This window comes from Protopterus annectens, chromosome 6.part0 (genome assembly GCF_019279795.1).
Source record: "Protopterus annectens isolate FY-2018-M chromosome 6.part0, PAN1.0, whole genome shotgun sequence".
NCBI classification, from domain to species: Eukaryota; Metazoa; Chordata; order Ceratodontiformes; family Protopteridae; genus Protopterus; species Protopterus annectens.
Genome location: NC_056737.1, coordinates 1,319,234,168 through 1,319,251,228, shown reverse-complemented (window position 1 = coordinate 1,319,251,228; position 17,061 = coordinate 1,319,234,168). Strand labels below are relative to the sequence as shown.

Genomic DNA, 17,061 nt, shown 5'->3' with positions numbered 1-17,061 from the left:
TCCACTGTCTCTACTCTACATCTGCTTCTCTACCTACCTCCCAATTCTATTTTCACCCTACTCTTCCTTGTTCATCTTACTCCACCTCTAACCTAACCTACTTATCTATCCATGAGGAATCTATAGTTTCTGATCAACACCTGATATTACATCATAGATAATAGTAGTTGAACATACATAAATGTCCACAATAGCTTTGACTTACACCACTAAAACTGTATATTTAATAACTATATTGCCACTGTGTTGCTTGTATGACTTTTGAAACTTTGTAACATCATGTATTTCACTTGTGATTATCAAACATTGTTAACTGTGCTACAGAGCTTTTCTCCCGAGGTCTCTGCTGAAAGTGTGCTTGCACCCAGTTGGACCATCCCAGTAAACAAATGTAAAATAAAATAAATTCATAAATATTTAAATTATGGTTAAAGTGGTCCTGATTTCTGTTATTGGGGACTGGAGTGACTACCAAAGGTTTCACATTTTTAAATACGACCCCAATAAATCTCATCAGGACTCCAAGTAAGCTGTCCTATCCTATTCACAGGAAAGGCATGTTATTTTTAGCAGCACTTTGGGCAAATGAGATTAAATCTAAGGCACCCAACCTCACACATATCCACCAGCACTGACATTTAACTGAAAGGGTCCACTCCTCATCTGAGCCAGTCTAGAAACCTCCCCCCAGTACATGGTGGCCATCACTCTGGGAATGGTATTTTACAGTCAACATGGGAGAAGACATTCCACATGTATGGCATTTAGGCATCCTCGTGGGTATATAGGCTCATAGGTAGGTACTAGGCTATTGGCCCTAGGGCCTATACAAGCCTAGCCAAATTATACCCTGGCTTTTACCAACCAAGAAAATTATTTTCCTGTGCCCCTGTCAAGCGGAGCCACAGAAGTGATCCCTGGGGTGAATTTCCTATCTCCCATCCAACCAAGATTTTTCTTGAAGAGTGCTAATGAGGAGCTTTGTTCGATACAGATAGGTAGTTTCAGGCTCTAGTCAGCCTCCCCCCACACAGTTATAAAAGTAGCCATCATTCTTTTTAAATATCGCTAACCCTTTCCCAAGGACCCCAGTGGGCTGTGAATGCAGTTTCTTGGTAAAACCGTGAGCAACCACAATGGAATATAGAATAAGAACTTAGCCCCTCATTTTTTTTCAGTCTTCTTAATTTATTTTTTGTAAGTTTTTATCAGCCTGTTTGAATCATGCTAGCAAACTAACTACACTCCAAAATTTAGGTGACAGTGGATAATGTCCCCTTCCAGACCTAGCATTACCGTTCCACATGAAAACTCGCTTCCCCTCCATGCAACACCAAGGCCATTCAACCATCCCATGCAAAGTAGATACTGATAGCAAATTTACTCGACGTGGGTAAAAGCTTTAGGGAATTGGAAAAACAGTTCTCCCGTCTCAGATTAGGTCCTTCATCCGCTCTTGAAAATAAGTTTCCTTTCTAAATGGATATACTGCTGGCAGTTATTGGACCTATTTTTTAAAACTAGGCTAACAGGCGTTAATGACTGGAGTTGACTACATGGCCTTCAAGGTGCAAAAAAACACCCAATGAAAAAGAGTGATCATATGAATTAATACTGGCACCAACACTAGAACCTCATATACCCTCTTGATTGTCTGGTGGAGTGACAGGGCCACTTGACTTGCCAAGCATAACCCCTTTCATTTTTCAGACAGCATCCCATTGTTAGCCTTAAGAAACAGGCTATATCAGGGATTTTGTTTTGTTTTAACCATGAAATAAAACTAGACTTTTATTATTTTGTCTTTAGGCTCCCAAGTCCACAGACTAATACGAGAGACAACCTTCCTCCCACACACTGGAAATATCCCCATATGTGATTCTGACAAGGAGTTTCCATCCCCATATGGGATTGGAGTTTATATCCCGATATGGGATTCTGACAAGGAGTTTCTATCCCCATATGGGATTCTGACAAGGAGTTTCTATCATCATTTCTCGGCAACACCAGCCAGATTCACACTCCTTGTTCTGATCTACTTTTTTCTATTTTTTTTTTTTATATATTACCTAAAGCATTATAATTCCCACCAGAGCAAGGAGGAGATACCCCAACAGGCCTGACCAAGAAAAGGCACCAAATTGCACACAAGTTGGATGGCACTAATTCACGTAAAATATAGTATTTGAAATGTGTTTTACTTCCCACTAAACTAACTGCAAAACATGGTCCTTCAGCCGGATACTTATAATTTGTACTTCGATGGCTAACATTATGCTCCGCATAGGCATAAAGCCTCTATCAAACTCCAGCCCTCCCAAAGTATAACTACCGCCAATATTTCCCTTTTTGGGCATGCTACTATCACACCTGCAACAACTCCACTAAACAGCCTACAGACTCCCAGTTATTTAAGGTGAATTGGACTTCTTATAGGAGATACTTTTTGAAAATGTAACAAAACAAACTCCTTACTTTATCTGATCCAGGACCATTGGTGGACCCTTTAGAGACAGATCTGATGGAACCATTAGCAAAAGTGCAGCAGAAACATCCACAACATTAAATGGTATTACTAGCAAAAATATAAAAAATTATAGGCACACACAGGAAACATCTCAGGGACTATTTTTGTTGTTAAGAATAGAGTGACAGGATTATAATATTTCAAGAAGAACAACCTTCTCTTTTTAAGACTATATATGTCTGAAAGTAAAAAATGTTACTAGAGCAAACACGGTTATTTACGATATGCAGCTTAGTGGGGACATATCAGTAGATTTGTTTAATTACTTTATGGCACCCTGTCCTATTACCCCCATGAGCTTCCAAACATTCATAAAAATCTTTCATATCTCTCAATGAGACCGATAGTCTCAGGTGGGGGATGGGTGACAGAGCCCACTTCCCTGCATCTTCAATCTGTATTGGGGGGTTACATGCATAAAGTAATGAGTTATATTAAAAGATACTGACAATTTTTAGTGAAGTTTTACAAATGGTACAATGCATATGCTGGAAATGTTTTTTTTTTTCTCTTTTATTAGTAACTCTAGACATAAACTCACTCTTTAATTTCAGATAGACCCAGGTTTGCCTATAGAAATTGGAGACACTTGAAGCAAATGTTATGCTATAGAGAGATCCATGACAACAAACCGACGCTAAATATGAAATATGGCACACTTCCGTGTTTTAATTGTAGTTGTTGTAAACATGTCTTTATGGAAATATTTTTATACACCCAATAACAAAGACATTTTGATGCTTTACTATCTGTTGTACTACTAATACAGTGCATCTGGCAACTTGTGTCAAATGCACTGCATTCTATGTTGGAAAATAAAATCAAAAATTAAAAGATCTTACAACTGAACATCGATCTGAGATTCATAGGAATATCCCCACAAATGCATTAGCAAGGCACATACTTTAATATGACATAAATCAGGAGTTTAAATTTAGAGTTATAGTAAATAAAAGATGTAGACGAGGTAACATTATTGATATACTTGATGTGAAGGAATAAGAATGGATAATAAGTCTACATGCAGATAGCCATCCAAGAAACCACGATAAAAGTATAAAACCTATCCTGGTGAACAAACAAATGCAATATAGATGAAAGTTAAATCTGTTAACATGTTGAGTGCACTTTTAAATACTTTAATTGATTGTTAGCTTAATGCCGTTGGTGGGCTGTGTCATATGTAACTATTTAAGTGCAAGGTTGAATTTAATGAGTTGCATTGAAGGGTCAAACCCGAAAATTTTGCCGTTTGTTGGATTAAAGCTTTATTTTTTACATTCTTGACGCGAGTTTGTTTTATATTTTTTTCCGATTTACTTTGTGTCGAGTTTGTCACTACCAGTCTTTTGTGTCCCCAGTTATTTAAGGTGAATTGGGCTTCTTTTAGGAGATACTTTTTGAAAATGTAATAAAACAAACTGTCTATATTATCCACTCCAGGACCATTGGCAGATCCTTACGAGCCATTAGCGAAAGTGCAGCAGAAACATCAACAAATTTAACTTTTATTACTAGCAAAAATACAAAAATGCACAGGCACACATAGAATATCCAAGGGGCTATTTTTGTTAAGAATAGAGAGTGACAAGATTATAATGAAACCTGAGCTTAAAGGGCTAAAGAGAAACATTCTTTGTAAGACTCGGACCTCATGGTGAAGCCCTGAGCACAACTCTGACACTCCCTCTCCCTCCACCCCAGGGAACACAACCAGGGGTGGATCAAACCAGGGGGCCACAACATCTGCATATATATAAAATTCTGTAAAACTCAGTAATTAAATTGAACTAAAGCAGTGCTCATCAGCCTCCATGCCAATAAAGGACTTGATACGAAGAAACAGCGTCCAGAGATTATTTATTTCATTGCTTTTAACTTCTTCAACCTCCTACAGAGAGCAGGTGCAACTAGACCCACAGACGGCAAACTACATCAGATGACCCATAACAAAGGACCTAGGTGCTTGATGGCCTGACATCAACTACATCTCCCCTTGAGAGCTCCACCCTAAAGCTCACACCACAGGGAACACACAGCAAGTGGAAACTCACCAAGAGAGGATCCCGACCCGTGGTTGTTCAATATCAGCTACATCCTTCCTAATAATACGTACAGTGCTTTCGTTTTTTTTTTTTTACTTAGTCTCATCCCTTGACCTGCAGAATGCAATATGGTCAATCATTAGGAGCAACTTGCAACAGGGAAGCACCATTGTTATCAGTTTTACAAGCTCTTCAACAATTAAGTATGGGGATGATGGAAGTACTGGAAAAATGCTAGATGCAGCACATTGTGATCACAGCTGAAAACAGTGAACTGAAAAAGCAAGAAGCCAGCAGGACCTCTAAAAATGTAAAATTAAAAAAAAAAATGGTTATTTCAGTTCAAAAGTGGAAGTGGAATTTGAAAGGACACTGAGCTAGCATAACGTGACATGTGTAGCGTTTCCTGCTATTGGGACTGTTTTTGTGCATGTGCACAGAGGAAAAAGTTAAGTGAAAGAAAGATAGGTTCCAAAAAATAAGTTATATGTTGAGAGGGGAGTTGGGTTGCCCAATTGTGCAGGTGAAAAGGAAGCCAGTCATTAATTCAGACGATAGGGAAAACACTGAAGCAGACTGTGAACTAAATGGACAATCTGGGCTTTAAAATGAGAAATGTTACCAACACCAGTAAATGAACTCTTTTACAGATAAGACAAGGGCACTTTAACCCCCATTCCTTTGGAAAACATAGCTGCGAGGAAAAAAAAAAAAAAAAAAAAAAAAAAAATATGGAAACTTACACCCGCAGAACTCAGGCTAAAGATGCTACATGGAGCCCAAGCTCACCACACTGTTTCTAGGAAAGAAAAAAAAAAAAAAAAAAAAAAAAGTCAGCTAGAGGAACAGAAGCATACATATCCTGTACTGGGTACTGGCTGCAGTGATTTGAAAACAGTTTCTGGAAAGTTCACGTGAGGGAGTGATAAGAATTAGATATGCATACCTGCCCTACCACCAAACATCTTTTACAAAAACAAAGAAAATGTGTGATAAACGGATGCAAACACACAAACGTTAAGTTGTTGTTAGAAAGACATCCATCTGGAGTGTTTCTCCCCGGGCCTCCGCTGAAAACTGACTTTGTTCCAAGTTGGACTTGCTGGTAAACAAATGTTAAATATACAAGTACAGTCATCTTAATTCAGCTCAGATTCCATAAAAAAAATTGCACTAACAAACACTTCAAATCACATGCGTTGAAACATCAGTTGCTCATTAAATAAGGCAAAATATGAAAAATCCAACATACTAAAGAGAGTCTTTGAAATAATTAAAAAGATAACATGAAAGAGAGGGAAGAAAACATTCTGACAAACACTGAACTCCTTAAAGAAAAGTGTACAAAGAAGTAGCACTAGGAACTAACTTGTAGTTAAGCCTACTCATACTTTCACATTAAACTTTACATTTTTCTCTATTGTATAAAACTGTGCATTTTATAACTGGAGCTTTTTCCATGGGCCACAGCTGAAAAGGTGCTTCCTCAGCCCAATAGGACTTATATGCAGTAAATAATTCTGGGTGAGTGGTAAATAATTATGGGTGAGTAGCAGATGACAGCTGGAGAACTAAAGTAAAAATGGTTCAAGAAAGGATAGTGGTCCTGAACGAAAAAACTAAGGGAGCTTCAGTATATGGGGAAAGGGAAAAATATCCACATTAGAAAAAGATATAATTACAATACATTCAGCAGTTGCTTCATGGTAGAAAACAAGGTTTACTTTTGTTAGTCGTGGCTCTAGTGGAGTTCAAAATAGTTTTACATTGTATCATATAACCCCAATCCACAGTACGAAAATGCTTGTGTATAAGACAGTAAGCATTTGTGCTGTTTGCAAACTCTGTTTTTACATAAGGAAAATATCCATCTGGAACGTACACAGTGGGGACTCTGTGGGGTAAATGCAACATTAAGGATAACCGGTTATTTATAGTGTCACAACCGAGGGAGCTACTATGTAGCCACTTTGTGAGGACGGGGATAGAATTACAAAAATGCAGGAAGATGTAGATGCTCTTGTGTCACCCTTAAGATAAAGCAAAAACATTTCATCCATTTCCAACTTTCTCCAGTTTTGCTACATCAAGTAAATTCAATCTACCCCACCACTCCATAATTCACCCCTTTTGCTGGCATTGCATACAGATCATGATAATTCTTACAATAAACCTTTTGTCCCACCCAGTAATTAAATTTGTCAAGAAATTATATCAACAGGCATAAACAACAAAACCAAATGGGTATGAGACATCTCAAAGCCAGGATTAGTGCAGAGATGCTATTTCCATTACCTGCTGCCTTTCCTTTTTACCATCCTCAGGCTTCCACGTTTGGTAGCCCCATACCTCTATCACTCTGCATACATAGCTCATCATGCTCTTTCAATACGGTAAGAAATGATGAGGATCCATTGCACAACTGTTTTTTTATTTTTTTTTATTTTGCTACTTATAAAAGGAGGTACAAACTTGCATGGGAAGAACAGAAAGCCTTATTCTAAAGATGATGGGCATACAACACCAGCCATATCCCAGCATACTACATAGCACCAATGAGAGTTTGCCCTCTCTTCCCTATTATTTGTAATGCACACATCCTTTACAACTTCAATCTACTCAGTATCCCCAAAAGGAAAGCCTAACAACCCTGGAGAGGACAGGTAGCCCCAGATGATTAATCCACATGGTACATATTACTCATTCAGCCAGTTATACCACATAATCCCCTACTGCGATCTCTTGACCAAATATGCGGTTCAGACAAAGGGTTCAAGTGTTCCTTACCAAGAGGAGAAGCACAAATGGAAACCTGTGTTACTTGCACAGAATTCTAAAGATGGTTCCTCTCCACTTCTCTGTAGCATACAGTTTCCTGGAGGTGGGGACCTAGGCCTTGTGTATTAGGCCATGAAAGATTCACTCTTCTTTGAGAGTCACCTGCTTGTCACATTCCAGTGAAAGACTAAAGATAGCCCTGAAGGCAATCGTCTTTATGTCTTAATACTAGCAACAATAATGAAACGTATCACATCACCATTCTAAATTTCTCTTGCTCTAAAAACAATCCCAGTTGCCTCATATTTTAAGGACGCTTGGAAATGGTCTTCCCATGGAGCCATCAACATGGACACCAGCCGTAAAGCTTCTTTAAAGTCATTAGGTCATAAGCTTGTATGAACTGTCCACACATGCACACCAAGGGTAGGCAAACAATTAAAAGAACTTAACTGACAGACTACTAGAATTCAGAATGCATTACCATAAAACTTCCCTGTTCCTCTGAGGCAAACAGTCTCTTCTGTCCAGATGTTAATTTACATGACACATACATTAGTTCCACTTGCTGAATTCAGTACAACTAACATTGTTTACCATTTCAACTGTCTTCCACATAATAAAATTCATACATTTTAATTTTGTTGGATAAACCTTTTAGGAAAAAGACAAAGGTGAGGATAAATAATAAAAAAAAAAACATGCAAATTAAATCTAGAAAGCTGACTATCTTAGAATACGTTTATGGGTTACTGCAGGAATGGACTGATGGCTAAAACAAAAACAAGCTTTGCTTTTTTTTTGCTTTTTTTTTTTTTTTTTTGTTAAAGTGAGAATTCCAGAAAGCATGATAAAAAGGTAAAAATGGTATTCAACATAAAATAAAATCATCTTGAAAAAAATTGCATTTCTTCATGACACCAATTTACTTTTAGTTTTCCTTCTGGTACAGGAGCAGGGCATTCATCTATATATCTAACTGAAATTCAATTACTTATTTGGTCTCCAACTGACAAGGAGATGGAAGAAGGTAAGAACTATTGATTATGTTGAATGTCTTCCTTGTATGTGGTGGGATGAAAAGTTGGAGGAGGTACTCATCAAGCACAGCCTATGCTGGATTCTCAGGGGCAGACGGACACTATGCAGAAATGCCACAGTGTGTGAGGGTACCAGAATACCATACCTTACATGCACAAGGAACTCCCTCATTGATAAATTATTTACATAATCCTGGGATTATTAGGCCATAAGAGGTCTCTTCAAGGAAGACTCAGAGAGGAGAATAAATGCCCCCTCCTTAAAAAATGACAACAGCAGGACTACCTGCACCAGCCTTCACTGCTATGACAGTGTAAAGAAAGGGCACCAGGGTAGCAAAGGCAACTATGAAAGAAACTCAAAATTAAAATTTTGCATTTTGTTTGCAATTTTCCTTGAACATTAGAACCCTCTAATTTAAGAGAGATAACAGAGCACCTTCGTACTACAGATCTCAGGCCTAAATCTGGTTACCATGGCAGAGGGTAGTCTGACAATTAAAGATTATGGCTGTCTTTTCATGCATTATCTGCATACCATGTAAGTGAGGTTTCAGAAGTTGAATCACTACACTACCGGGCAGGGGGGGGGGGGGGGGTGCTATAATTGGGTCAGATGCTTAGGTATCTAAACAAATTAAGCCAAGACCGTCACTCATGCAGCACCCTTAGCCTAATTCATCACTAAACAATCAAGTTAAAGTGCTCCAGCCCTAAGAACAGCCTAGCGCACCACATTACAATTCCAGTTACTGCTATACTTCGTTTAGGTTACTGTGTATATTAGGAGAACCGATAATGTATCATTTTAGTATTACAGACATCTTACAGGACCACTGTCTGTCAACAAAATCAATATGTAGTGTGGAAAATTACTATAGTCTTAGGCACCATCCCAGAAGGATACTCCATAGCTGCTGATCACTTTCAGGGGAAAGGGTTCCCAGTTCTCTTTGACAATAGGAGATCTCAGGTTTAACATTCATTATAAAAAAAACCTTTACTGAGTTTTAACGTTCCCCAGATAAACAGGGAAGCTTGTTCCAGGCAAATATAAATGCTTAGACTTAAAATAGAACTTATGGACTTTTTGACTATTTACCAAACTGCACAGCTCAAATTTTAAAGCGACCAGTGTAAATATGATTTCCATTTTTTTTTTATATACAAACATTACTGGTTCTCTCTGTATCCTTCTAATCACAAGTGTTTTGTGTGAAAGCCACTGCCATGTAAGCTCCTGTCTCAACCACAAATACAGCTTTGATAGAGACATAGGAGGGAGGACACACTTCTGTTAACAGGCCTAGAATGGCACCCTTATACAAACCATGAACATGGGGTTATTCTCCCCTCCCACAACAACCTTTACCTTTGAAACATTATAGAGGTTTGGGCCCGACCACACCTCTGACATTTGTTAAGCAATTGTCATATACACTGAATAAAATTAATTTCTTATTCACAGGACTCAAGATTTCAGCGGCATATTACTTAGCAAATTAAAAGTAACAACTAAAAAACAAAACTGTTTTTCTTGACAAGCATTCAGTTCACGTCAAGATTAAGTTTTAGTATTAGTAGTGGCAAAGTACAGTACGGGATATTGCCAGTATCTTAGGACCAAACTCCTACCATAACAGCCATTAATACAAAGTAAGACATGATGTGAACTGAACGAACCATACAGTTAAAAGTCAGCTTTAATGTATAGTAACATGAAAAATTTGTTTTCAGGACTACATGCTTTTTCAGTTCTGTAACAAAGTCAGCTTTAATGTATACTAACAGCAGAACTATGACAGGAATGTTGCAGGTTTTCTTACCTTCTTGAGTTTTGTAATAAATTAATACCTTTCTTTTCTTATTTGGGTGCTCCTTAACTTCACACTCATCCCCACCAGATCTTCGTTTGTTACTGAAATACAGCTCCAGTCTAGATTTAGTAGAGATAGTTAAATCATCTGGAAGACCTCCAACTTCAAGTAGAAAATACTTTTCACTCATTCTGGGATTCTAGATAATCCTTTTCCAATGGAAAAAAAAAATTGCTGCATCAAATTAGTCCATTACACCTAAATATTCTGCATTTCTTTTTGTAAAAGCAAAATGCTTACTCTTTTTCAAGTATAAGCAAGCAGGAAATAAAGTGCTCTGCTCTGTGTGTTCCTGTAACTTTAACAAATGAAACTGAAAGCATCCACAAGTTGATTACCACCAGAGTTTCCTTTTAAACCATCAGAGAGACTTCCCAGCAAGCTTTTCATAAACAGCAAACAGCAGTTTTAAAGCTAGTTACTGGCTTGCTTGTGAATCCACCCATTAAGTCCTGTCATAGAAAGTAAAACAGTGACGTACTTCACAGATAATACAATGTCTGTACGCTAAATGTTTATATCTATTTTAAGTTTTCAAGCATGCCCATGTTCTTAGACTTTGCATTTCAATGTTTTTATAACTAGATATTAGTTCTTTGCATCTTTTATAGTTTCCTGTTATGCTCCATGTCTGGCAGTTACTGGTGGGGATTAAGGCTCTGAACTTTTAACAAGCTGCTTTCTGTAGTCCAGGTCCAGAGCAAATCTTTTAACCAGACAGTAATCCCAGCCCCCCCCCCCCCCCCCCCCCAAAAAAAAAAAAAACACTTGTGGCCAATATGTTTGCTGGGTTAACAAAAGAATAAAACGTTTACTTGCTTATCCATTCATTATACGTATTTATTACCAGGTAAATCTACAAGGCACAAGTACCTCTTTTCACAACAGAAATTCCTGATTGAATGGTGTGTGCATGGTGACACAGTTTGCAAATACTAATGGAAGAATTTAATTCCAGCAGTACATGATGAAGTTTATTTGCAGGCTGCAGCTTGTAGCCTTGACCCTCTGTCCTAACCTGGCAGTATTTAACTGTACCAGATTATTTATGAGAAAATAAAACAAAGTACACCCAACCCCCCCCCCCCCCTATTCAGTACTGTCTGAAACATGACCGTAAGTTTCCCATTCTCCCAAGCTCCACTACATACGTTTCCTCCCTGGTTAAGACTCAGGTTCAAATCTCACAAATAACCTGTTTCATTTCATTATGATATACTGAGAGAGCTAGCTGTACAGCATGAAACAGATGTGTATTATCCCACCATTTACTATTTTTTTACTTTATTTTCCCAGAGCAGAAAACATGGAAACCTTAGATCCTGTCACCTATACAGTATGTCATGAGTCTGCCTGTTTTTTCTATTTTTGTTTGTGTATACAAGCACAGTCGTATATGTATGTAGGCACATGTCATTTTTGTATTTCAGAATACACACAGATCCCAGCTACTACTGGCCAGAACTGATTTGTAGTCTTAGTTGGAAGTCCATAACATAGATTAGCACTTTGCTAGCTCCTCCTCATCTTCATCATCTGTGCCTGGTCATATACATGGCCAGGTAGCATATTACCATATTCTAGTTCATGGATGAAATTTACTATATATAAGCAGTAATTCTTGTACTGTAAGTTAGTTATTATGTGATCATTTTTCATTTCAGCTAGAGCGTCTTCTGCCTGGAGACGTGTGAATGGGCGTACCTTCGTTGAAAGTTGTGCGTCAGGGCTGGTAACTCGGCACGTAAAAATCAACTACCAATCATTAGCGGACTGGAGTTCCGCTGTGGTGACCCCTAACCTGGAAAAAGCCGAAAGACACAACAACAACTTTCCAGTTACAGTAACTGCCTATAAACATGTAGCTGTTTGGCACTGAAGTACAAATGATAGGTTCTGTCTCTGCTCACTTGGATATATTTTCTCCCCAGATTTCTCTTAACTAGCAATCCTAGTACCTCTCTACTTTATAACCTACTTTCTCTATCTTATCTCATTAAATGCTATTAACTCTCAAACTATCATTTTTTTCACTGCCTTCTCCTCCCCCCAATCACTAACCCCCACTGGCTAATTGTCTTTATTATCATTTCATTAACCTACTTTTTCTTTCATTCTTAATGTTAAATCAAAATACCATTACCATCTGTATGTGCATTTACTACCACCATTAGAGAAAGCACTCAGTTCTATTTCTTTACTTCCATGTATTGACCAGGCATATACACTGTTTTTCTTTTTATTTCATTCTCTAATAATAATAATAATAAGACTCTCAATTGTCCAGTTAGCACATACCCTGAGGTGAGAGCCAGCAATATGCAACACTTCTATCATGTAGTACACTACCCTGAAGTACTGGGTGCCATTGTTTGCACTCATGTACACATCAAGGCACCACCTGGTGAGCAGGGTAGCATCTACGTTACCCACAAGGGATACCACTCCATCAACTGCCAAATCATGTGCAATGCCCAGGGGATTATCTTGAATGTGTGTGCTGACAACCCTGGCCGTTATCACAACTCCCATATCTGGCACACATCATAGCTGTACAAGATGTTTTCTAGGGTGGACACCCCACAGGGCCATTTACTGGGGGATGCTGGCTATGCCCTGGAACCATGGATGATGACACCCATCAGAAATGCACACACACCCATGGAAGAATGCTATAATGAGGTGCACGCACAAACTAGGAACATCATAAAGTGTGTGTTTGGGCTTCTGAAGTCACAGTTCCGGTGCCTCGATATATCTGGTGGAGCCCTGCAGTATACTCCAGCCACATGTGCACAGATATTCACAGTGTGTGCTATGCTACACAATCTGATCCTGCAGAAACAGCTGCAGTAGGATCAGCAAAGGGAAAGGATACACAGCCCCCCACCAGTGCCTAGGTCACCACAGCCACAGTCACAGGAGGACTTGCAGGAGGAACTCCTTGCTGATATCCCTGTAGGCAGATGTAGGTTTGCTCAGTATGCCGTGGCTTTGACTATGGGACAACACATAGAACATTCACTGACAACCTAGGGACCTAGGGAGTAAAACCTTACTCCTACTCACATAAAGATATGAAAATTGATGCCAGCCAAATCACACATCCTGACTTATCCATGTGTTGACTGTGTACTGTTCGCATCAGACAGAGTCAGCCCTGATCTACAGTTGTGTCAACTGCTGCACTTGCAAGGTAAGTCCGTAACCTACACAGTAGTATAGTGGATTGTTATGTTATGTCATTGTAGCTATGGACCGGGTACATTATGCAGGCAACTATACTTGGCTATTTGGACAGAAGTTACATCCACATGGGACTACAGATACACATTCCACTAACATGTCACCATTTGTATTCCGTAGGCCTCATGCATGGAATATTCATGCAGTCCTACTGCAACAGATTACTGATACTTCATTGAAGGGACAAGTTAGAAAGTGAGGTTAAATGACAGTCAGACTAGGGTGTGTCCTAACAGAACATGGCTTTTGTTCCTCCACAACTCAGAACAGCAGCGTTCCCTTGTAACTCCCATAACAATAAATCATCTATGCTGTATGAGCATTTCACACAGTTAGTATGCCACACAGCATCAGGACAGTAATGTACAATTTGAACTTATATATTATGTGTTAGTTAACTCAGGATAGCAAAGTACATATTTATGCAGGTGATGGTGTGAGAAATGATCCCCTGTCTATCAAACAGCTTCTGTGGCTCAAAGGACTAAGGCAGGTAGCTTGTGTGATGGTGTTCATGGCTCTAATCCTGAGATATCCAGATATTTGGCATGTTAAGTAGTATTAAGTGTTTTACAGACTGTGACTCTGTGTGTGCTATACTAGTATTAACCTATTTCACATATCAATTACACATCTACGTCTGTGCTGCATATCCAAGACCTATTTAAAAAGTCTTAGGTAATACTGGATTAGTCAGTATCAGAACTGTAAAAGTTGGGACTTGAAACCAAATATCAGTATGCACACGTTGAAAATAGATCTAAGTACCACCTGCAACATGATGTACTATGACAATAATAACAGCTATGAATGTAAAATTGTGCTGTGATGTAATTTATAGAGATGTGACAAGGCCATACACAAAACACTGATCAATAAACTAGAACAACTATATATTGATGCACTCTTGATAAGATGGATAGCTGCATGATTACATATAGGACATGCAAGTATCATATAGCAACTGGACAAGTGAAATAATTAGTTATAGTCAGGGCATCCCACAGGGCTCTGCCCTAGGCCCAAACTTGTTCAGATTTCTCTGTAGACCTATCCATTTAATTTGAGTTGTTCTACAGTCTGTATGCAGATGACTTGAAATTGGGTATACTGATTACATGTGTCACAGATGGGGCATGTCTACTAAATATCGTGACTAAATTGACCATTTAGTCACAGGAGCATAATATGTTGATAAATGCATCACAAATTAAGCACATGAGATTCAGAAGACATAAACAGAAATGTGACTATTACATACAGCACTCAGTGATTAAAACTGTAGATTCATTTATGGACCTGAGTATACAGGTAGGTACAGCTTTGAGTGTTTCTAATCATATTATAATCCTGGCCTGAAGTACAGCTAGGTGTGGGCTGGAGTCAGTTTATGGAACAGTATGCCTCTGATGTAAGCAGTGTGCCTCCCATTTGCATACTGCTTAGCAATGCGCAAACAAACCAAAAATGCCACTGCTCATGCCCATTAGTTTAGCAGAGCACAAATCCATTGCTCCTCACACAACTTTGTTTAAAAATGTATTTCTCTCTCTCTCCATCTATCTCTCTCTCTCTCTCTCTATATATATATATATATATATATACACACACACACACACACACACACACACACATACATGCTATTACATTTATATACATATATACGTATATATGTGTGTACATGTATGTTTGTATTGTCCTACATACTCAGATCATGGAGAGTAAAGCTGCACTACGACACTTATAATGTTGGACGAAGGACCAAAAGGAAGGTCTCAACATTAGATAATGAACTTAAAGATCTGTAGAAGTGCGTAAAATAACATGTGTTGCAATTGGAGGACTATTGGGATATCTGAAGTTTAGAGTTCTGGCAGTCTTCTCTCACGTTGTGTGTAAATGATACCACATTTTACAGCAAACCACAATTTTGTGTGAAACACACAGAAGTATGAGTCAAACCTGTGTACTTGCTGCAACCATCTAGACAATAGCGAGTCATACCATGTTTCCCTATTACAGCATGTGGAAACCTTGAAAATTTATGGCATCTTATATGAACATGTACATATTTTGTCAAGCCATATGCTTGTATCTATGGCAGTAACAACACCCATATTCACTACAGCCCTGTGTGTCTGCTGGATTTCACAGCACGTACATCAACAAATGAACAAGGTGTCTACTGTATTATGTTGTGTGCGCACTCATTTACAGAGCTAATTTAGCTTTGCCACAGGCTTACCCATCAAAATGCAAACAGACATATATGCCCAATACAGGAGCTGTTGGCACATAGCAAGGCTACAAACAGTTTTCTGACTGTTAGGCTACTAGCTTTAGATGACAGTAGAAAGCAATGGGACTCTGCAGACATCCCAAGCTGTTCAACAAAGGGCTTGTTTATGCTCTATAGGATTACTTCACCAGCAGTTATTTACAAAATAGACTTGAGCCATGGTGCATGCATTAAGTACTGTGATCTGTAGTGTATAATACTAGATATACATAGGGGTTCTAATCTCACTCCAGTCTACTTGGTGTGTGTGTGTGTGTGTGTGTGTGTGTGTGTGTGTGTGTGTCTCCCCAAAGAGCAAGTGTGCATACCACACTGTCTTCAGAAATGGCATTGTTTTGCACTTTTTGGAACTTGCAGTTGAAACTCTCATCCTCTACAAGGCCTGCTGATGTCATCTACCATAAGACTACCTAAAGCAATATTAATCCTAGCCTTAAGCTGTGGTATGTGTGATATGTACTGTGATCTGTAGTATATAAGACTAGATAAGTAGGGTTCTAATCTCACTCCAGCCCACTTGTGTTTGAGTGTGCATTTGCAATTTCCTAAAAACAAATATGAATCCCACACTGACTAACAAACAAACATGGTTTTGCACTGTTTTGGGCCTAGCAGGTGATGCAGGCCTGCAAACTCTTGTCCTCCACCAGGCCTGCTGATGTCATCTTTCATAAGACTACCTAAAGCTATGCTAATGTGCAACTTAAGCTGTGGCACGTGTATTAAGTATTATGATCTGTATTATGTAAGACTAAATAGGTAGGTGTTCTAATCTCACTACAGGCAACTTGGTGTGTGTTCTGTGCAATGTTCTGTAGACACAAATAGGTTGTGGTACTATTCTCACTGCAGCCAAGTTTGTGTGTGTAGATGTTAGTCAGAACATTTTACATCTGTCTATGGGATCATAGGCTGATTGAAATTTACTCAGCTAATGGCCCTAGTGCCTTTAAAATCCTAGCCAAGTTGTTAGTCTTATATACACGATCAGCACTTATTGCCCCTGTCCACAAAATACAAGAAGTGGAACCGTTCTGGTGAAATTATGGCCACCTATCCAATCATACAGATTGCATCTAAAGAGGGCCAATGAGGTGCTCTGTTTGACATGATGTGGGAGTCTGTTCCAAAGGTGTGTTAAACTCTGATAGACAATTCTCTCCCTCTAGCAGGTTTATTAATGTCACATGCTAGGTTTATTTATTTGTTTATTTATTTTACATTTGTTTACCAGGAAAGTCTGATTGGA

The 17,061-nt window shown here is 38.7% G+C and overlaps 1 protein-coding gene across 1 annotated transcript in view; it reads right to left on the bottom strand.

The window, feature by feature from the left end:
- The window catches only part of LOC122804788 (protein mono-ADP-ribosyltransferase PARP14-like), a gene marked incomplete in the record, with an annotated part of 1,493,437 nt that extends 1,482,795 nt beyond the window's left edge, over positions 1-10,642 (bottom strand). Inside the window, 2 exon segments of the mRNA XM_044074882.1 lie at positions 10,217-10,416; positions 10,508-10,642. Of these exon segments, the coding sequence (XP_043930817.1) occupies positions 10,217-10,397 (181 nt within the window).
- Between the last annotated feature and the right edge of the window lie 6,419 nt (positions 10,643-17,061).